Here is a 22,527-nt window from a genome sequence, read left to right on the forward strand (position 1 = left end):
CGAGCATCGGTCTTGTTGAGTAACTGATTACTGGACCAAGCACCATGTGGGGGGAAAGGGGAGAGTGAGAGAGATCTGTGATTGACTCTCTGATGTTTCTTCGTATTCGCAGGGAATTGATAAGCACTCTGAGGACGACACTGTAACTGATCTGGAAAATGTGCTGCAAAGCATTAAAGCAGAAGCGACCGCTACTAAAGAAGAGCTGTGCCATTACCGAGAGATGACCGAGAAACTGAAAGAGGAGCTGATGGTGAAGAAACGCTGTTTACTTGCTTATGTTCATTAGTGCCCCCTGGTGGCTGGTGAAGTATTTCTAAATGGGAACAGAATTCTAGGCGCTGTGATCTTGCTTGCTGTCAGAGATGTAACTTATTGCTCCTGGGCCCAAATGCAAAATCTGGCCTGGATATAGCTGCTTCCTATTTGCTTCACTACACAATTCTACCACTAAAATGTGCTTTATCCCCTTAAGGACCAAAATCAGTAAATATACGACGCTTTGTCCTGGGCCTTAATCCCAGCCGATAACAGAAGTACAGTGTGGGATTAAAGCTTCTGCTCCTGCAATCAAGCAGGAGCAGTTAGGGTCCTTGGCTGTCAGGCAGCCGAGGACCCGGATAACGGAGAAGCGTTTTTGACCGCTTCTGCTTTCTCCTTTCCAAGCTACATAGCACTCAATGAGTAGTATATACTAAAAAGTGAAAATGGAAGTGTTAGTTCTGTTATGCGACCCGGCGATCACCTACCCGCCGGTAGCCCCCTGGCGCAGCTAGCTGCAGTGTCCTAGCTGATCAGCTCTGCCAGTGACTGTTGTCACTTCAGGGGGACATTTTCCTCTGTAACTTGGACCACATTGGATATCCCAGCCACAGTGGAAAGGTGTGATATTGTCTCTCTCTCTTTTTTTTTTTACCATCTATGTCCCCTCCCCCATGTCTTATATGACGTCATGGGGGACACACATGGCAAAAAAATAGTTACAGAAAACTAAATGAAAAGGAAAATTGCAGAAAAAATTAATAAATACTATATGTATAAATAAAGAAAATGACCCCTTTACTATCAGCCGCACTTGGCTCACTATTGAGCATTTCCGACCCTTTATCATCTCAGCACCCAGACCTCCACCAATCAAAACTTCTGACATTTTTCCACTAAAGAGCATTGATATGCCTCTGTCCAATAGAAGTGAATGGAGCAATAATCGCACATACACATGACCACAGCATTCACATGGGGAATTCTGGGTGCGCTGTTCTCAGGATCGCTGCGGGTCGGGTCAGTGGGACAAGGGAATAAACGTCTTTAGTGGGAAAACCTTTCTAGGAGTGCATGAATACAACTTACAAGACCCAACCCATTTGTTGACAGTATCTTAACATGACGTCTCTCACTTTCTGTAATCTTATGCTGATTTTGAGGTCCGCCAGCAATATGGCTGCCTCTGTGTCATGTGAATGTTCAGTTACCTTTAAATGTGCTCCTCATAAACCTCTTACAGGTCAAAGAATCTAACTTGGCACATCTTGAGGAAGACCTTCGGGAAGTAAAGAAATGTCTTTCTCATGCCGAGGAGAAGTTGGCATTTTACATGAAGAAGGAACTTCAAGAAGAAGAAGAACAAACCATGTCGGGTGTAGGCTTTACAGATGGCGGGAGGAGCCCAGAATGGACCACGAAGGACAAGTCAACATCATCGGCATCACAGACCGACACAATCCCAAGTGTTAACAACAGCAATCAGACATCGCGGGTCCACCACAAGCACAAAGGAATCCAGAAAGAACTGCCATCTGCTCTCCTGAGCAACACATCGGAGGAAGTGGCTGCATTAATGGAGCGCTACACGGATAAGATCAACCAGATGCAAGAGCTCCATGCAGCTGAGATTCTTGATATGGAAGCCAGGCACATCAATGAAGCTGACACTTTAAGGCGGGAGCAGTATGCCGTCGTTCAAGCTCTTACTAATGAATGTGAAGCTCTTAAAGCTGTTATCGAGGCCTTAAAATCTTCAGTAAGTATACGTTTAAAGGGGAGATCTACACTCTCTTTAGCGGAGTACAGCGCGCGGCTATCTCCGCCAGTTACAGAGAGACAAAGCGGTAGTGCACATGCATAACCACCACTACATTCATATGGACAGACTCTGGATCCTCAGTCACATGATCGGTGGAGGTATTTGTAGTTGAACCCCCACTGATTAAAAAACCCTTATCATCTGTCCTGTGGTTATTTGATACGTTTTAGGGCAGGGCAGCCACTATATATGTACGATGGATTTCTGCAGGATTTGTATGGACTGGCCAGATTTAATAGAATTCCTGCAGAAATACAGTATACTGCAGTTCTGAAATATTGCAGTATATGGTATAGGAGATCAAATATTCACCAGTTCAAGTCCACTAGAGGGACTAAAGAACAAGCAAGAATAAGTGAAATAAAGGTTTTTAATTGTTTTAACAAATAAAGAATAATAAAAAAAATTTTGACCCACAGAATAAACTTAACGTAATATTAGCGCCACATGTAATTTGAAAAAACAAGACTCGCCAAAAATGGCGCAATTACGGTTTTTCTCTTTCACTACACTTAGAAATTTTTAATGTTTTTCAGTGCATTATATGGTACATTAAATAGTGCCATTTTAGAACAGAACCTGGAAAAAAACAAGCTATCTTAGAGCTATGTCAGCAGAAAAATAAAAAAGTTATGACTTTTTAAAACTGTAGGGGGACAACAAAAGTAAAAAAAAAAATGTCTGTGTCCTCAAGTGTTAATGTAATCTTATCTCCTATTTGTGTTACTCCAGGGTGGAGTTGTTCCAGATTCTGCTCTGTCGACATCCTGTCACCTCACAGACGCTGCCTCTAGTGGTGAGATCATCATCTTTTATTAACCTGAAACCCAAATGTATCCATGCGGTTCTGTAATTTCTGGTTAGAAATGTTTATGTGGATTGTGATGTTTATTGTCCTAAATCATATACCATCCACACCTAGTCAATGAATTCTTGCACATATATGTGTAGATGTACTAGAGCTGTGCTGGTCAACACCTCTGCTACATCTAGAACAACTAAGTGCGTTCCAATGGATTTACGCTGAACTACGTTACCCATAGCATTATTTTAAGTAGAAGTAGTAGCAGTTTAAGTAAACCATAGGCCCTGGACTGTTCCCCATACTTAACCCAGATTAGACTCCTAAATTAATTCAGGCCCCAGACAAGACCCCTAAATTAATGAAGACCCCTAATTTCATAGCCTAAACTGGACAAGAAGAAATTTTTGAGATCCCAGACCAGATTCCTCTACTTATCCTCCTTACTTCGGGGCTTCTCTTTAGGTCCAGGTCCCGCCGCACTCGGTGCTGATGCTGTCTAACATAAGGTCATTCTGAACATTGACACACAAACTGGCCATATTGTAATCCTCCAAAAACTAGGAGACATATCTCTATGTATATACATTGCAGTCCTATGTAAAAATATGACGCATTTTTGTGTTTTGGGGGTATGGAAGCAGAATGTGATTGGAGCCAGGGAACCTATGACGCTCAGAGCCTTGACCAACTTCCTGAAGGACTGAGAGCGGAAGATGACGTCCCAGAAGAGTTACTTCCAAACAAGATCAAGGTACAGGCGGTGACGATGGAGAAGCCCTTCGCCCTCCCCATATTTATACTCGTAGTAATTGTAAATGTTCTTTTCTTAGGACTTATTACGGGCCGTCCATCAGGAGGGGATGCAGGTCTTGTCCTTAACAGAAGCCACCAGCCCTGAGAAGGACAAAGCTTTTACTGTCAACACACAGTCCTGGCGTGAGGAGAGAAAAACCTTAATAGAGACCATCGCTTCCTTGAAAGACTTGATTGCGAAAATGCAGATTTACAAGGAGCCTGAGGTTAGTAGGTGGTAATTCACGTGCGAGCAGGTTGGAATATTTTAAGAGGAGCTGCAGAATTTAGGCGTTTTTTTTCATGCCAAACTTGATGGACCTTCTCGGGCTGTAAAGTTGTATATAGGGCTGTAAACCTATCTGGTTGACATTTTTAGACAGTAGTTATAGCAATTCTAGCCAGCATACTTCTACCATTTAGTGCCATGATAATACTGCCATATACAGCTCACATAATGCTACCAAACATAGGCAAATATTCAATAATACTCCCTTAAATAGATCCACAAAATACCGCCATATAGTCCTAACATAGTACCACAGCTCAGGTCCCAAATAATACCACCATGCATCAGTAATCCTGGGTGTTATGATCTACTTTGGACATATGTTATCTTCCCCAAAAGCTTATTAGATGGTGTAATAGATGGGCCATGGAAAAGTAGCCTGGAACCACATTGTTATGAAAGCGGTCTAAAACCAGACCTCTTTTCACCCATGGCAACCAATCACAACACAGCTTTCATTTCGTATACTGCAGAGGTAACATGAAAGCTGCGCTGTGATTGGTTGCTATGGGCAACAAAGACAGATTTTATTTTAGACCACTTTCATAAGGGTGTGGAATCGGCTTAAATTTCCATGGCCGCCCTGTACTTGCCTGAAGTATTCTGCTCTCTACTTGACCGTAAATCACGGTCTCTCTTCATTCCAATAAGACTCGTATTGCATCTCTCACAGTAAAGAATAGAGACCGTGAATTTTACTCCACAGAGTAGAGTTCGGCTGGTCAATGCATGCGTGAGTCAGGGGGGCGATGGGGAAATGGACTGAAATGGGTCTCTTTCAATGAAGTACCTGATAAATACTTTAACTGGCCTAGTAGGAGCTTTATGTGCGTTGCACCCTGGGTGCAATAAAATGTTTCACCTGAGGGGCTCTTTAAAAAATAAAAAAAAAAATCCCAAGCAAAGATGTAATAATAAAAAAAACTATTTAGCATAAAATACCTTTTATTACACATATATTGAGGGAATACAAAAAAAAAAGAGGAACTTGAAGAATTAATTTAACAGGTTATTCTGCATGAAAAATGAACCGTGTAAGGGCTTATTTAGATGACCGTATATCGGCTCGGTTTTCACGCCGAGCTTATATACGGTGTCCTTGCCTGCAGGGGAAGGAGGCTGGAAGAGCCGGGAGCAGGAACTGAGCTCCCGCCCCTCGCCACTATTTGCAATGGGAGGGGCAGAACGGGGGGCGGGAGCTCAGTTCCTGCTCCTGGCTCTTCCATCCTCCCCCCCCCCCCCTCCCTCCTGCAGACAAGGACACCGTATATCGGCTCGGCGTGAAAACCGAGACGATATACGGTCATCTAAATAAGCCCAAAAAAGTAGAAAGGAAAAAAAACGCATTTCATCAGTGTTTTTTTTTTTGTTTTTTTTTGCAAAAATAAAATAATATAAATGACACGGTAATCTATATGTAGCCCTCAACAGCGCTGAAACAAATACGATTACTTCCACATAACACAAGGCCTCATACAGCCACATTAATGCAAAAAAAAAAAAAGATAATGTGGCTGCTGAAATTTAGTACGTCATTAAGGTTCAATTAGGCCTTTTCATTACGCGGTTAAAGGGGCTGTCCGGTTACAATCCTACTTTTTAAAATCTGAGACAAATGAGTTAAAATGATAAAATACTTACCCTCCTCAGCTCCAGCAAGTCAGCGCTCCACTCCCGCAATCCTTCTGGTCTGTGTTGACAGCGGAAGTCAGGTGACCACTGCCTGCCAATCAGACACCACAATGTCACCACGCCTGAACTCCTGGCATCATTGCTCGCCTCCTGGCTGCCGTAATGCCAGGAGTTCGGGATGGTGGTGCTGCAGCCTACAGTTGGCAGGTAGAATTCACCTGACTTCTGCTGTCAACACAGATTGGGGAGGACTATGAGGCCGCAGCGCTGGATCGCTGGGGCTGAGGATGGCTAAGTACCGTTTGTCAAAGTTATTTTAAAACATTTGACTCTAATTTGTAAAAATTAGTTTGTAACCTGACACCTCCTGCAACGCAACCCTTTGGTCCTGAGAACGGAGGGAGAAAGTTTTATATTAGCCATGGTCAATTATCCGTCCCTCGTCCCATGAATCCACTGGTTCTGGGCTCTGTGTTCTTCTAAGATAGCCGCCACACTCTTCCAACTGCTAATGCACACTGTGTATCAGTAGTCTGTAGGATTGGCTGCTCTCTGATTGGCTTGCTCTTACTTAGTTAACGTCCCTGGCCAGAGAGCAAGTAGAGTGCATTAGTAGTCTTAACTTACTACCAGTGCACAGTTTGTATTAGGTTCTCAGAAGATTGCGGCGGCCATCTTGGAAGACTGAAAATGGAGTACAGAAATGGCAAATCCAAGGGGCAGCAAGTGAAGAGGATGGATGGCGGGTAATATAACGTCCCCTCCGGTCCCTACACATAATTTTGAACTGGCAGCGGAGGGCTTCTTTAATCATTGTCTGGTGACTTAAAGTGTACACATGGCCAAAAATTTTCATCATTGTGTTTCATTTTTTTTTTTTTTTTGTTTTAGGTTCATACGAGGTCAGATTTTCATGACCGGACCCCAGACTGGAGAGGAGAGCTGCTACGAGCTATACAGGAGGTCTTCTGTAGAGAGCAGGATGCTTTTCTGTCTAATTTCCATACTCAGTTAGCTACGTTGGGCAATGGTGATGCAACGGCCTTAGTCAATCAGATGCAGCACCGACTGCAGGAACAGGTGACTCGCCCTGCACTGGATGTGGAAGTCTACCTCGCTGCGAATGCTCTGATGGCAGAAGATATGATCTTTGGATCTCTTAGTGCAGAATATTTTAAGGGGTTTTGTCTCACATTTATAATAAATCGTAATAATTTTGTAATTAAAGCTTTTGCAAGTTTATATGTATATTTGGGTTTCAAGATCTCTTCTTGCTGTCAGTGAGTGAAAATATTCTTATTTATGTCCAGAGGTTAAAAACTCTTTACAGACTTCATACCGTAACAACCAATGGCTACAGACAAGCCTCTGTGAGCTGAGCAGGCTGATAACATTTTACTGATACTGATATATATCAAGGCAGGGAAGGCATTTTTGCTGCTTATGTACTTACATTGTAGAATTGGAGCAAACCCTCAAATGTAAGATGTTTTGGGTGTTTTTTTTAGTCTTTGAATGTAAAAGTTAATATTTCCACTTACTGACCGCAAGCAGAGATCTTGAAAATGGTCAATAGGAATTGAAATACAAAGTCTATTGGGCACATAACGATTTATTATAAAGTAATTATTTTTTTCTTAATGTTACAGTCATAAAAGTACGCAATTTTTATTGGGGAATTGTATATATTGCAATTCTGTAGCATATACATATTATCGGATTTACTCACTGTCTGCTGATTGCATTAAGACTATATTTTATCTTCCAGGGCATGGAGCAAATTAACGCCATGGACTGTATACAGAACGCAGAGCGACGGAGTTTGTTACTTGAAATTCAGGATCTCCGGACTCAGTTAACCAGTTTGCAAATTAGTCCTAATAATGATCCATTGCATCACACTGAAGGTAATCTTGCATATCCTAAAGGCAACTTTCCAAGTTCAGAATTAAGCTAATTTCCTACTATTTTGCTGCTCTAGATTCTGTGTTACTCCTTCACATAGCTGGCTGTTCTGCTGAATCTGGCATAGATCCAGCTGCTTACTGTCTGCATCTCTCACCTTCTTTGTCTTAGTTGTAGAGGTAGCAATAGGGAGGGAAAAGAGGTTGTACATGACAGGTCCAAGTGTGATGAGGAGGGCAAGCATCCAAATCTTCAGGGAGGGCAGATCACACAGGCTTTTTAGGCAGAGAGGAATATATACACATAGTAGTCTAAAGGAGGAGGGTGTGAATCACATAGGCTGTATGCAAAACTGAAGGGTGAGAACTGAGTGACATTTCCATATGAACCCGGTGATGGCAGCCATATTGATTGCCATTTAGCTTTCCAGGAAACATTAGTGCTCCCCGCAGGACATTTAGCGCTGCTTTTCTGGACTTCAGAAGAGCTAATCAGCCTAGGTATTTAGTAATTCCGGAGTGTAGGGTGACACTAGGCGGATTTTCCATTAATAAAGCTAGGATATCTGAGTGACAACCTGTTTGAAAGCAATGATGTCAGCCATATTGGTTGTCACCCAGCTTTGCTAGAAATAGCAAGAACTGCTGCAATGTAACTTTTGTCTGTTACTGAATAATAAACCCCTTATTATGTGCTTTTCCTTGGACAGGGGCTGCTCTCTTTACCCCACAGGATCAGTCCTTAGTCCCACAAGAAATACACCTGCAGCTTAACAGCATGAAAGTGAAAGCCAGCGAGCTGCAGGAACAACTGGGCTCGGAGAGGCTCCTGTCAGCAGAAATCAAGAATGAACTTGCACTAACCAAGATGGAACTTGAATCTACCCTCAAACTGCAGCACAAGCACTTTAAAGAACTCGAGTCTCTCAGGTGACTAGATATTGGTCATGAAAGCAAGCCTGCACAAACAAAGATGGCCGCACCAGCTTCTCTGACTACCTGATACACACTGTGCGTTAATATGCATCGTTAATTAACCAGCGCCGCCCACATGAGCAGCCCTGACCAGTCAGATCAGCATTTAGTGTCTTAGACTAGAGATGCATGCTAGTGCACAGTGTACATCAGGTTGTCCTAGAAGCAGTTCGGCCATCTTTGTTTGTCCAGGCCCGGAGGGTGACTGTAACTTTTAGTTTTAATCATGTTCATTGTATAGATATAAAATGTATACTGTTTTGGCATTTACTCGTTGTTAAAAATTTCAGTGAAAAGTTGTGATGTTTACTTATATAATGTGGCGCCCCCTGGTGTTCACCATGTATAGCAATGTGCATGTCCACCTGATTGCTTGTGGACACATATTCGGTCACTCTCTTCTCAGACCAGTTTCGGCATAGTGCTCCTCTGTGGGAAAGGGATTGCCGGTGGCCACCACCTGCAAAAGCATTCATCTCAAGGATATCAGACCTTAACACACAGTAGTGTACAGTGTAGGAACTGCATCGGGGCCTCAATGTGTGCAAGGGCTCAAACGGCTCATGGTGGGTGGCTGGCCTTGTACAGATTTTGCATTAGGACTTAGGAGTTCTGTCTCACCCAGTCATGTCAATACAGAGACAGTACTCCATATCACAAGAACTGGGTCGTGGGGTATGAGTCTAGATTGTAGGTTGTTAGAAGAGGGTTCCAGTGCATGGCTGCTATTACACGGAATAATGAATATTCTCTCTTCCTACAAGGATGGAACTCAAGAAGAGACGAGACGAGCTGGACGGCGTGAACGATGCCTTGACAAGTGAACAAATGAAAGCCAGAGAGCTCCAGTGGGCTTTGGAGAAAGAGAAGACGAAGACCGGACGGAATGAGCAGCAGGAGAAGGAAGAGCTGGAGGTGAGAGATGTTACACCGAGGACGCAGGGCCGTGTTCATACGGAATGTGACTGTGGGTCGCAGCATGGATCCCACAGTAACCTGCAGCATTTTAGCATTCTGTTGAATGCTATGCAAATCCGCTCCATAGTTCATACACTGCAGTCCATGTTGCTAACACAAATAATTCACGTGGAACTGCCCCATTCACTGGAGATGAATTCGCATGTGGATCTACATGAAAAGCAATGCCAGAACTGCAACGCTCAGAGTTCTGCTGCAGATTGTCCAGACTCAGAAAAATCCAATGTTGATCTGACTGTGTCATCCCCGTGTGAACATGTCCTGCGCCAGGTAGCTGGTGATGACCTACATCTCACAACTCCCTAAAGGGAACCTGTCACCTCCTATACGCATCATAAACTAAGTTATAGTGCTTATAGGATAGGTGGTGCTGAGTCCAGAGATGTAATCTATATACTTGCAGGTCTCCCCGTTCCCATACTGTCACCCTGGAAGTTGGAACTCCGTCTAACAGTATGACTCTTCTCATTCAGTCCTTGTGCGCGTGTTCCAGTGTTCTTTATCGGAGTGTTTGCACACGGACTGAATACATAGTCATACTGATGGACAGTGCTGGCTATTCAGGGTGACAGCGTGGGAATGGGGAACCTAGTAAGTCTGGAAATTACAGCCCTGGACTCAGCGGGACCTATGCTTATGAGCATCATAACTTAGTTTATTGTGCTTTCAGGAGCGATAGGCTCCCTTTAACTTTATCATCACAGTATGATGTGTGAAGGGGAGAAGTCACCAGTTAGAATTAATGTCCACTTTGAAGGCAAAATTAGAGTTTACATATAAGAATAAAGGGAACTTGTCAGCAGGTTCATGCCGCCCGAACCACAGGCAGCATGAACCTTGGACAGGTATGCCCATTGCGGCCATGTAAGTACTACTCATACTCAGAAGTTTCTCAGAACAGAGTTCTTGAGTCAGAGACGGGGCTGTGCCAGCTTCTCTCCGCCCCGATGATGTAGACTGAGAGCTCTTTCCTTGCTTGTGTACACATAGAGAGCTGTCAGTGAGCATGCTGCTGGCGGGGAGATGCCGGTGCGGCCTGCCTCTTTGATTCTGCAGCTCCATTACGAATCAAAGTTTAAAGCGTGTTTATTCTGAAACGCTTCTGCGTTTTAGAATAACACTTACATGGGGGCATTGGGCATGATTAGGGCAGCAAGAACCTGGTGACAGGTTCTCTTTAATCTTTATAAATTATACAAAGTAACTAAATAGTTTCTCTTCTACTGATCCTGAACCTGTATCCAGAGCTGTATTCATAATTCTGCAGACTGAAATTCCCAACACCTTGCTGGATCAGTATCTGCTCTCGGCATGCTCTGGTAATTTGCATTTTGGGAAGTCAAGTGTGTATAGTGATCTGATGTAGAAAAAAGAAACTGGCCCGCTTCATTTAGGGCTCAGATAATCTGTAAGGGAAGTGACTGAAGACCATAACAAACAGCAGAGGTTTGTGGATGAATGGAGCTCTCCATTATCATACGGGTTGTAACTGAGAGCCAGTGAGACAGAGGTCCAGCAATGTATTTACAGAGTTATGCAGCATTTTAATTACATTGAAATTGTAAACAATAAAATGGTTTTCAAAGTTTGATACACAATTAAAGGGGTCGTCCGCCACTTAACGTTTTTAAAAATGCTTTAAAATGACAAAAGCAGTAATAATCCTTTTACCGATCTCCCACCATACCTGTTTTGACACTTCTTGGGTTTGCCTGCAGGTTTCTTACTTCCTGTTCCATGTTCACATGTGATTACTGTAGCCAGTGACTGTCCTGGTTGACACATGTGACTGCTACAGCCAATCACTGGCTGTCACAAATCACTGCTGTGGTCAGTGATTGGCTACAGCAGTCACATGTCTGTCTTGTCCTCCAGACGAACTGTATCATTAGCATGCAAGAAGGTAGGGAATTGACAAGGGAGATGGGACTAACCTATGAATATGTTTTTATTTGTCTTTTTGTTTTTAGGACCTCCAAATTCTCTTAGAAGAGCAGAAGACAAAGACTTTTGAGATCAGCAAGCGTTTGGAAGAGGAACAGCTGCTTGTAAGGAGTCTCCAAGAACAATTAGCCTCCAAGGAAAGTCTTTATGAAGCCGTGCTTTCCCAAGAGAAAAGCAAAGTGTCAGAACTCCAGGCTTTCCTGGACTCTGAAAAGGCTCGCTCTAGTGAGCTGGCTAATGCCCTGGAAAGTAAAGAAAGCTTAGAGGCTCGTGTGCAGAGCATCGAAGGAACCGGGCAATCCGAAGGACACAACCCAACCGAGAAGCTGCTGAGAGATCTACAGGGACAGTTAGATGGCAAACATAAACGGATCGTGGAGTTAGTGACCGAAGCCGAGAGTTACAAACTGGAATGTGTCCAACTGAGGCAGAACCTGGATGAGCAGAGGAAAAGACTCCAGAAGGAGCTAGAAGCCGAGAAAGAAGCTACAAATCATGCAAAGAAGCAAGCAGAAGAACTGAAATCCATGGTGGCGGAACTTCAACAACAGATACAGGACAGAGTGAAAGAGATCAGGAGGCTTCAGACTGAGGAGAAACGCTTGAAAGAAACCATTCAGAAACTCCAGAACAACGGAAGAACCAAAGAAAGTGTCTCCGAAAGGGACAAACTCTCTGAAAGTCCCGTAGGTCTTCTTATGGATCATAGAAGTAGAGCTCTTTGTGTGTTAATTTTTTTTCCCCGGCATCTTGTATTTAAGGGCCACAATCCATAGCTGCGGCTGTCACTTGCAATCTACTCCTAGTTGTGGTTGGTCATTTAGGTGGCCTAAACATATTCTATTGAGTCTCACTGCTATGTGGTGGAAGGAGGTGACAGCCAGAGGGGCAGATACTCCAGACGGGAGACTGAGCATATAGTGTTGTTGCACTTTGTGACCCAACTTGTTCCCGCTCTGTGGGATACCCAGAAGAGAGGGGGCCAGGTAGCAAAACATAAAATAGAGTTCTTCATTAAGGTGCTGGATTTTGGCATGCAGGGTAGAAGGGACTGATGATTTGTTTTTCATGACCATTAAGATATTTCCTCTTGTTTTTGAGCAATTCAGTTCCTCTATAGAGGGGCGTCCTGCACCGGTTTCAGCCACCCATTAGAAAATGGGTGGGACAGAACATAGTCAGGCCCTGTCTCTCCATGGGCCCCATAGCAGCCATATAGTCTGCCTCTATGGTACGAACACACTTTATGGCACGCTGTACTATATGAAAAGGGAATTAAAGAAGGGAAGGTTTAGTATTTACATAGAAAAAGATGTCAGGTAGTCATATGATGTCTGAGTCATGTTTAAAACTGACACTAGAACCTTTTGCCAACTATCAGGGTCAGATTATCCAAGTGGGCACTGCCCAAGGGCCCAGAGCCGCTGCACTACCGGTATATATCCTTACAGGGGTTGTAATAGATCTATGTTTTCTTATGAAGGGGATCATAGATTTATTTTGATAAAATTCTATTTGTCTGCAGCCACCACTAGAGGGCGATACAGATTTGCACAGCTCCCATTGAGTAAAAAATAAGTTAAAGTGGTATTCCAGGACTTTTTAAAAAAGTTTTTCTATTGATGACCGTCCAGGAGCTGTTGCTCTGATCCCTGCCAATTCGCTGATTTCCGGCGTTGCTGTCACTGCAGTCGGAGCAGGAAGCAGAAAGTGCTGACCATAGAGCAGTGTCCCAGCTTGGTATTGAAGGCGCAGCTCCTCTTAAATTCAATGGGAATTGCGCTGCAGTACCAACCCAGGCCACTGCGCTATGGTCAGCGCTTTCTGTTTCCTGTGCTGACCGCTATGGTAGTGGCTTCAGGAATCAGCCGATCAGCGTGAATTCAAGCGGTTAGTCCCTGCCTATTGGTCATCAATAAATAATAGTCCCAGGAGACCTCTTTAAGAAGCTCTTGACTTAAAGAAAGTGACACATTACATCATTTTTTGTTTCTCCTTCAGGTTGCAAATAAAATCTCCTCTGACGCAGCAAGAAATGAAGTCCACCAGCCAACAGAAAGTGTTGCAAATGTTTTATGCCCAGATCCTCTCAGTACAATCAATGGAGATCCTGGCGCAGAGAAGGCCGCGTTCAGCCTAGACACCATCAGACGAAGGCTGCAGCAAGTGTCCGCTAAACTCAGACAGCTGGCGGCCAAAGCCACTCAAAGGTGAGATGGTGTTTTGGGCATTAGTTATGTAATGCTGGCATGAAATGAATGCCCCATGGGTGGCGGAACCAGGAGAAATAAGTCCCGCTTTAAATCTAGATCTGGGAATGTGAGTCACGTGACTGCTCTCACTCTCCTGAATGGCTGAAGAGGCCTAGGTTTCTTAAAGGTGAAGCCACAGACGGTTGTATTTCATAGGCACTGACTTTCAGTGAGACAATCTGATGTCCTCATAAATGGTTCCTGTTTTTCTTCATATATAAGAAAATATTGCTCTGATCATTACATGGTTGGAATACGATCTGATATTGGGCACTTCTGACCGTCAGGTTCTCATAATCACCCCCTGCAAAGATTAATTCTCATTTACATGCCATATTGAGCCATAATGTCACTGCATGACCGTCACTCATCTGGCCATAGGAGAGTGGGCATGTCCTTTGTAAAAGGATGTGCTCACATAAGGTGCTGTTATGTTATTACAGGTTGAATGGAGGGAAATACCAGTTGAAGTATATCAGACATTAAAGGGGTTGTCCCGCGAAACAAAGTTGGTGTATACACTTCTGTATGGCCATATTAATGCACTTTGTAATATACATCGTGCATTAAATATGAGCCAAACAGAAGTTATTCACTTACCTGCTCCGTTGCTGGCGGCCCCGTCGCCATGATGCCGTCTAATTTTCAGCGTCTAATCGCCCGATTAGACGCGCTTGCGCAGTCCGGTCTTCTCCGTGTTGAATGGGGCTGCTCGTGCTGGAGAGCTGCTCCTCGTAGCTCCGCCCCGTCACGTGTGCCGATTCCAGCCAATCAGGAGGCTGGAATCGGCAATGGACCGCACAGAAGACCTGCGGTCCACCGAGGGTGAAGATCCCGGCGGCCATCTTCGCAAGGTAAGTAAGAAGTCACCGGAGCGCGGGGATTCGGGTAAGTACTATCCGGTTTTTTTTTTCAACACATGCATCGGGTTTGTCTCGCGCCGAACGCGGGGGCTATTGAAAAAAAAAAAAACCCGTTTCGGCGCGGGACAACCCCTTTAATAGAAAGTATGCCACCGAGATTATCTGATGTGATTAAGGCCAAAGAAGCCCCACTAAGTACTAACATATGGAAATAAGTTCAGGGTGAGATCAAAACAGTCCTGGAATTCCATTCTATATCTGTTAGAAATCAAGGACTGTTTTTGTGCTCACCCTAAACTACTTTTGATATTTGCCCAAGTGTCCAATTACTTTCAGTAGGACAGGTCTATACTCCTTTTTCTGTGCAGCTCCTTTTGGAGGAAAGTATTTACTTTAGGCTGGGTTCACACAGGGCAGATTTGCCGCGTTTTTTCTGTTGCGGTTCTGCCGCAGAAGAACTGCTTCTGCAGCAAAACCACTTCAAAGGTTACTTTGGGCTTGCAGATTTTGCTGCGGATTTTCGTGCAAGCGGTTTTTTCCGCAGCGCTTTTCAACTTTTGTCACGTATTTGGTGCGGTTTTGGCTGCGTCCACAGAGGTCTATGGACAAAAAAGCGCTGCGGAAAAGACCAAAGAATGAACATGCTGCATCTTTTAAAACCACGACGCAGTTGCATTTCCGCACTGCGGCTGTGCGGAAAAAATCCGTCCCGTGAGAACAGCTTTTTGGCAAATCTCATTTGTGCTGCATTGCACTGCAAACGCAGCGGTTTTGCCGCAGTGCGGATATGCAACGGCAATCCGCGGCAAATCCGCCATGTGTGAACCCAGCCTTAAGGTTTTTAGAATTTTGTCCGTTTATAGGACTGTGAAACAACCTAGTAGCTGCTACTTTCATTGAAGTCTCTGGAACACGAAAAGGGGAACTATTTACTGGTTTTTAAGCCTAAAATTAGTTATTTCTCGTCTGTATCATTGGGGGACACTGCAAGACTTTGGGTATAGCTTCTGCCAAGGTCTTGCTGTGTTCCCCAAAGAACAGGACGAGAAAGAGATTTTACGGTAAGTTCTTACAAAAATTTTCTTTTTACTAAGGGGTTAAAAATGGACTTAAGGCAGCTGAGCTCTGCACCAAATATACTTACATGAGACATAAACTCCAATTCTGCAATAAAAAAAGTGACATTTCCAGGAAAGTTTTTTTCAGTTTTAATGTGACTTTTTTTGGGGTGTAAATTCTGGAACTACGGGATGTTTTTGTAATGGATTCCTATTAATTCTGCAGCATGATTGGGTTCATATTCTAGTCCTGCAGCGTGCACTTAACACTTGTCCATCGTTGCAGCACATCGTAATGGTTAGTACATGTCTATCTTGCATTCTTCCATTAAAGGGTGATGTTTGAAGCTACGGATGATAACGACTTTGCTTGGTCACGGAATGCCATTCAAGAGGTTGTGTCTCAGCTGGAGCACGTGTCCATGTTGTCGCTGCAGGGACAGGTAAGAGAGTGCAACCACGCCATAATACGTCTCTAGTACTGGCATTACAGCCTGCATGAAAACTAGAACAGGAAATTAAAGTAACTTTCCAGGCTCCACCTTCTTAAAGGGGTATTCCCATCTCTGCTTATGGCTGAGATGGGAAAACCCAGCCCTCTGTTTCCAACCACTTGTTGAAGCGGAGTGCTTCGGTCCAGCACAGTTTCCATATCTTTCACTGATGTGAAGGAGAGCTACAAACCACACGCTATGCTTTTTCCATATCTCCCTGAGTTATGGAAACAGTGTAGTGCACTTTATCTATATACCAATGCACTGAGAAAAAATATACCGCCATACGGTTTTATTTCTGTATTCCTCAGCAGACTACACAATCCTATGCAGTAAAAAAAAGTTATATTGACACATACTGCCCTAGCCTATGCCAAACAAAACATTAAAGTCTGAGCACAAGCTTATAGATATAGTAAATTCCATAATACATAAATATAGATCATCTAATGGTGACCCTGTGTATTGCTAGAGTATATGGACATCGTAGCCGTGGGGTCCTTGTAAACCAGAATTGATCACTCTGTTTTGTCAGACCTGGCCTGTTAATAGATTACATGGTCAACCATTCATTTGAATGGCTGCCATGTAATACTACATCCTCTCCCCCTGCTGCAGAAGGGCAAAAGTATAGCCATTCGAGGCTATGATAGCTGAAACGGCCATGAACGGCACATGCCCGCTGAAAGTCAGGAGGGATCTTCTGTTTTTTTAATGTAAGCAAGAATTATTACATTCGCTGACAGCAAGCAGATATGCTGAAAACAAATTAGACATTTCAACTTTTTTTATTATACAGTGATTAGATGCTTACATAGGACTGCATGCCCCTTTAAGGATCTGCCGTTCTGTGCTTTTCTTTTCCTGCTCCTGGCCCTCCCTTGCATGACATTTTGTATAACTTTGCATACCTGATTGTGCACTTCGTTAATTACATGAATGCGCTCGTATTCTCTCGTCAGAATCTAGTATTACCACCTGGCCTTTCCGCAAACACCCTCACAGAGAAGCTGCTGACGCAGAACGCAGAGCTGACCGGCTATGTGAGCAGGTTAACCAACGAGAAGAACGATCTGCAGAATGCCTTACTCCGACTGGAGGGGGAGATCTCCCATCACAGAGCAAGAGAAGGCTCTGGGGACCATGTGAGTACCAGCCAATGACTGGCAGGGAAGAAGTAATATTGTGTATAGGCAGGGTACAGGCTGTCATAAACAGCAGCCTATATCCATTGCCTTGTTATGGGAGCGATCCTACTGATTAGTACACAATGGGTGCAGCCACGCAGACTGCCAAGTGTTCCTCACCCTTTCATATAGAGAGTGGCTGCACAGTCCTCGTTGTCCCTGCCTGCCCTGATCCCTGTGATCAGCAAACGGGAAGCTGGAGGCCATTGACTACTGTCAGGGCGATGGGACACAGGAGACATTACTGGAGTCTTGCGAGCAGCCCTACATAAAGGATAAAATATATCTTTATTAATGAACCATTCTAAAAGCAACAGTGTCATAGGAGGGTACATGACGACCTCTCCATACTGAGGTGTAATCACCTAACAGTACATATCAATGTATCCCACTATACATATACCACAGACACATGTATAAGACCAGTACAGTAAATGCACAAGGTCAATGTAAACTGCGCATAGCCTATACAGACTACCAACCTCAATGACATGTGTGCCCCGACATGCATTTCGACACCGCTTTTTTTTATGGGATCATATATATGGGATTGGAGTCTTAGGTGGTAAACTACTGGACACCAAGTATTAACCCCTTCATTACCCTAGACCACCAGATATAAAAAAATAATTGATTTCTGAATTACTCTGGACCACCAGGAAAACAAGAATTAACTCCTCTATTATCCTAGACCACCAGGGAAACAATTTCCTCCATTACTCTAGACCACCAGCAAAAATTAATCTCTCCATTACCCAAAACCACCAGGGAAACAATAATTACTTCTAACATTACCCTAGACCACCATAAGTACAACAGTTATCTCTTCCATTACCATAGACCACCAGGAAAGTGGTCATTAATGTTCCAAAAACCCTAGACTTAGCTAGCATTTAAACCATTTCGCAAACCTAGACCACAAAGGAATGGGGCATTATCCCCTCCACTGCCACAGACCACCAAGGAAACTGACAATAATTTATTTATTACCAGCTATGTTTACAATAACCCCTTCTCCACCTTATACCACCAGGGTATTTTGTGTTGTTGTTTTTAACAATTCCTTCTCTACTATCTCTAGACCACTAAGGATATTTTATTATAGGTAACCTATCAAGTCCGATAAGCACCATAAGCAAAGTTATGGTGCTCATAGGACTGGGAACGTGGCGTCCAGAGGCCTACTTCTTATACTTACCCAGCTCCCCGTTCCCTCGCTGTCACTCCTGGAAGTCTACTTTCGGTTCAGGAGGGTGACTCTTTTTCAGTCACTGCACATGCACTCTCACAGAGAATAATGTGTGCGTGCACTGACTGAAGAAAAGAGTCACACTTGCAGACTGACTGCCGACTTCCAGGAGTGTCAGCGGGGGAACGGGGAGCCGGGTAAGTATAAAGAGTACATCCTTAGGCACCACGCTCTCTGTCCTCTGAGCATGGTAACTTAGTTTATGGTGCTTCTAGGACATAACAGGTTCGCTTTAACCCTAAGGTGGTGTTGTTTATCACTTAACCGTATGTCCCTTTTATTCAGTCACTGTGCGGCGATATATATCGGGAGATCTGCTATTTGTATGGTTGTATTTTAATCAACATAGAAGCAGATCTCGGTGGTTTTGTGTGAGCATAGCTTGTGTGTGGATAATTCCTCCATGGCATCTGTGCTGTACGGATGTGGAGCCGAGAGCTGACTGTCCCACGTTCTCTCAGCAGTCCTCCTGGGACCGTAGTGTGAATGTCGAGTCATTTACAGAAGAGAGGGAGGCCTGGAACAGGGAGCGACTCAACCTGCACAAGTCTCTCAAGCAGACCGAGGCCGAACTTTCCAAAGTGAGGGCCGAGCTGAGTAGCGAAACCATTCAGAGAGACTTTGGGCGGGACACGGACCACGCCACTCTGAAGGTAGGATGGGGCTATTCGGGTTAATGCCGATGTGGGTTTCTGCAGGCGACTAAGTAAGTGGGGTGCACATCTGTGCTGGAGGAAGGCAGAAAAAATGACAACCTACATTGTTCTTCCTTCCATGGCTTTATGATCGCCCATTGAAGTGAACATGCTGGGCTTATGAATTTACCATGGATAATACATATCAGCACGTCATTCTATGTGGTCTTTATTGCAGAGGATATATGGAAAATACCTGCGGTCGGAAAGCTTCAGGAAAGCTCTAGTGTACCAAAAGAAGTATCTCCTGCTGTTACTGGGGGGATTCCAGGAGTGTGAGGAAGCCACGCTGGTGCTCATTGCCAGGATGGGTGGCCAGCCGTCCTACACTGACCTGGAAGTTATTACGAAGCACTCAAGGGCCTTTACTCGCTTCCGCTCCGCTGCCCGTGTGGCGATAGCGATATTCAGGTAATGCACTTATTATGTGGTTACGGAGGAAATGCATATTTTTTTACATCCTGGACCTTATTGTGTTTCATTTAGGATGAAGTTTCTGGTGAGACGCTGGCAGCGAGCTGTTAGTCCCGGCATCGCTAATCGCAATGGACTGGAGCAAAGTATAGGTAAGACTTTGGCACCTAACCTGGCATTACCAAAGTAGTTTGGCATTGCAAAACACATCTGCAAGGGAGTCGTACCATAGAAGCAGCTGCTATGTGGAGAAGGTGGAGAAGGTCAGCCCTGCATCGCCATCCGTATCAATGCTATAAAGAAGGAATTCGGATGGACATCAGCCCTATGAGAGTGGACACCCACTGGCGTTTTTTTCTCCACTGCGCTGCGAGAGTAAAGTTAAAGTCTCGCAGCGCAGACACTGCTGCCGATCCCATTGAAAGCAATGGTTCCTGCCAAGCCCCGCAGTAAGATTATCGGGGAAGGGCTTGAAATATAAGCCCTTCCCCAATAATCAGCAAAAAGTGTGTAAAAAAAAATATATATATATATTAAAGGGGTTGTCTCGCGGCAGCAAGTGGGGTCATACACTTCTGTATGGCCATATTAATGCACTTTGTAATATACATCGTGCATTAAATATGAGCCATACAGAAGTTATTCACTTACCTGCTCCGTTGCTGGCGTCCCCGTTGCCATGGTTCCGTCTAACTTCGGTGTCTTCTTGCTTTTTTAGACGCGCTTGCGCAGATGCATCTTCTCCCTTCGGCTGGTCTTGGAAGCATCGGCGTTTTGGCTCCGCCCCCTTTTCGCGTCATCACGTAGCTCCGCCCCCGTCATGTGCCGATTCCAGCCAATCAGGAGGCTGGAACCGGCACACGTCATGAGGCGGAGCTACGTGATGATGCGCACAAGGGGGCGGAGCCAAAACGCCGATGCTTCCAAGACCAGCCGAAGGGAGAAGATGCATCTGCGCAAGCGCGTCTAAAAAAGCAAGAAGACACCGAAGTTAGACGGAACCATGGCAACGGGGACGCCAGCAACGGAGCAGGTAAGTGAATAACTTCTGTATGGCTCATATTTAATGCACGATGTATATTACAAAGTGCATTAATATGGCCATACAGAAGTGTATAGACCCACTTGCTTTCGCGAGACAACCCCTTTAACTCACCTCTTTGGTGTTCAGACGCGTCCTCCTGGTGGCTCCCCTGCACTGCTATTAAGCTCTTTCACCAGTCGAGGATTTAAAAATCCCCACCTCCTGAAAGGGCTGTGCAGATTGGCTGAGGGCTCAGCCAATAGCAGATACTGCTTAGCTATTGGCTGAGCGCTCAGCCAATGACACACTGCCCTTAGTTATTCATTCATGAATAGCTAAGATATAAGGCATTCTCCCTATGTTTTCAATGGGGCTAGCGCTGCTGTCGCTGGCCCCATTGAAACCACTAGCGATATGCCGGTTCTATACCGGCGTCTTTCTTGCGCTGCGAGGCGAGAGTTTTCTCGTGCTCTCGCAGCGCAAGAAAGAAAATATCGCTAGTGAGTGTCCACCCTAAGAGTTATGAGCTAGCACAATACCGGCGACCTGTACTGAGTCAGCGGGATCCAGTAACCTAGACCTCATTTTCCCTGCAGCCTTCCCTCCTCTGTAGACACTCATAAATGTGTATTGCTCCAGGAATCGGTGTTTGGGAGCAGAATTACATTGCTTTATGCTAAAGTGCCAGTAATGTTGACTATTGCAGGGAATGAAACGAGAACAGATTCTCCGTATCATACGGCCGGCAGCAATGACCTGTACGGGGACCAGAGGCTTTCATCGTGTCGCTCCCGCTCTGGCTTTGATTCTCCACAGTCCACTGTGAATTTCCAACACAGGTATCGTAATTCATCTCGATCCTATATGACCATACAGGTATAGAATTGTATACTTGGATGGGTCCTTTGTTTCCCCAGGAGATGAGTCCCCACCAGCGGCGGCGCTGCCTCTCTGTATTGGAATATACATGCATACTCTTTATTACAGCTTATACATATATACTGGAACTTTAGGCAATAAACAAAAGTTTTGTGGGATTATGTGACGTCTGGAGAAGAATTTTCCTCCAGCACAGGCCCGACTTAGGAAAAAGCGGATTAATTCTGCAGGCTTAGATTGGGGACGTTATGATGGGACTTCCTCTAAGCTGACCACAAAAGATGTAATACACATGCATGGACGTGAGGCAGTGTGTGTGTATGAACACAAATGGCGTATTGTGGATTTGCTTGAGAGAGAAGTATGAGTGTATGAGGACAGGTGTATACATGGGAGCTGTGAATGTGCGTGTATCAGAGATTGTGAATATATATGCGCAGTGTACTTGTGCATGTTTGAGTGTGTATGGGGCCTTGTGAATGGATATGAGCAATGTATTTGTGTATGTGTGTATAAGGAGGGTATGTGTCTTTAGGTCATTGCTCATATGTGATAGTGTGTGTTTGCATGTGAGCATGTGTGAATGGGAGCATAGGAGTGTATGTGAGTGTGCGGGGCAGTGTATTTGAGCATGTATGTATGTGTGCGTATGGCAGTGCGTGGATATGAGCAGTATACATGTTGGAGTGTATACGTATATAGGGAATATGTTTGTAACTATGTAATTGTACATGTTGTGGGAACGTGTCTGTAATTGTGTGTGTGTGTGTGTGTGTATGAACGCTTATATGTGTATGTATGTATGTGTGTGTGTGTAATAAATATAAATATATATATATATATATATATATTTGTCCCACTATACAAGATTAAAGTAACCCTCTGGTCTAGCCAAACCAGGATGGCCGCACTGCTTCTCTGCCCACCTGATGCACACTAGGCACTGCTGCATTGTAGTCTTAGGCCGTATTCACATGGGCAAGTGCTACTTTGGTCAGTGAAAAACTGTC

General features: G+C 44.4%; 1 protein-coding gene across 5 annotated transcripts in view; it reads left to right on the forward strand.

Moving 5' to 3' along the window:
* The window catches only part of AKAP9 (A-kinase anchoring protein 9), a 232,763-nt gene that overhangs the window by 208,044 nt on the left and 2,192 nt on the right, over window positions 1-22,527 (forward strand). For 4 of the 5 annotated variants that reach the window (XM_066585285.1, XM_066585287.1, XM_066585288.1 and 1 more), the window contains 17 exons: window positions 113-253; window positions 1,505-2,020; window positions 2,816-2,879; window positions 3,530-3,639; window positions 3,719-3,907; window positions 6,493-6,681; window positions 7,370-7,508; window positions 8,216-8,435; window positions 9,245-9,395; window positions 11,429-12,088; window positions 13,404-13,612; window positions 15,910-16,018; window positions 17,032-17,214; window positions 18,967-19,158; window positions 19,379-19,611; window positions 19,687-19,766; window positions 21,345-21,477. In XM_066585285.1, coding sequence (XP_066441382.1) covers window positions 113-253; window positions 1,505-2,020; window positions 2,816-2,879; window positions 3,530-3,639; window positions 3,719-3,907; window positions 6,493-6,681; window positions 7,370-7,508; window positions 8,216-8,435; window positions 9,245-9,395; window positions 11,429-12,088; window positions 13,404-13,612; window positions 15,910-16,018; window positions 17,032-17,214; window positions 18,967-19,158; window positions 19,379-19,611; window positions 19,687-19,766; window positions 21,345-21,477 — 3,518 coding nt within the window. The remainder of the gene's footprint in view (window positions 1-112; window positions 254-1,504; window positions 2,021-2,815; window positions 2,880-3,529; window positions 3,640-3,718; window positions 3,908-6,492; window positions 6,682-7,369; window positions 7,509-8,215; window positions 8,436-9,244; window positions 9,396-11,428; window positions 12,089-13,403; window positions 13,613-15,909; window positions 16,019-17,031; window positions 17,215-18,966; window positions 19,159-19,378; window positions 19,612-19,686; window positions 19,767-21,344; window positions 21,478-22,527) is intronic. The other variant, XM_066585286.1, reaches the window with a different exon arrangement.

This window comes from Eleutherodactylus coqui, chromosome 12, assembly GCF_035609145.1.
Source record: "Eleutherodactylus coqui strain aEleCoq1 chromosome 12, aEleCoq1.hap1, whole genome shotgun sequence".
In the NCBI taxonomy this organism is placed as follows: domain Eukaryota; kingdom Metazoa; phylum Chordata; class Amphibia; order Anura; family Eleutherodactylidae; genus Eleutherodactylus; species Eleutherodactylus coqui.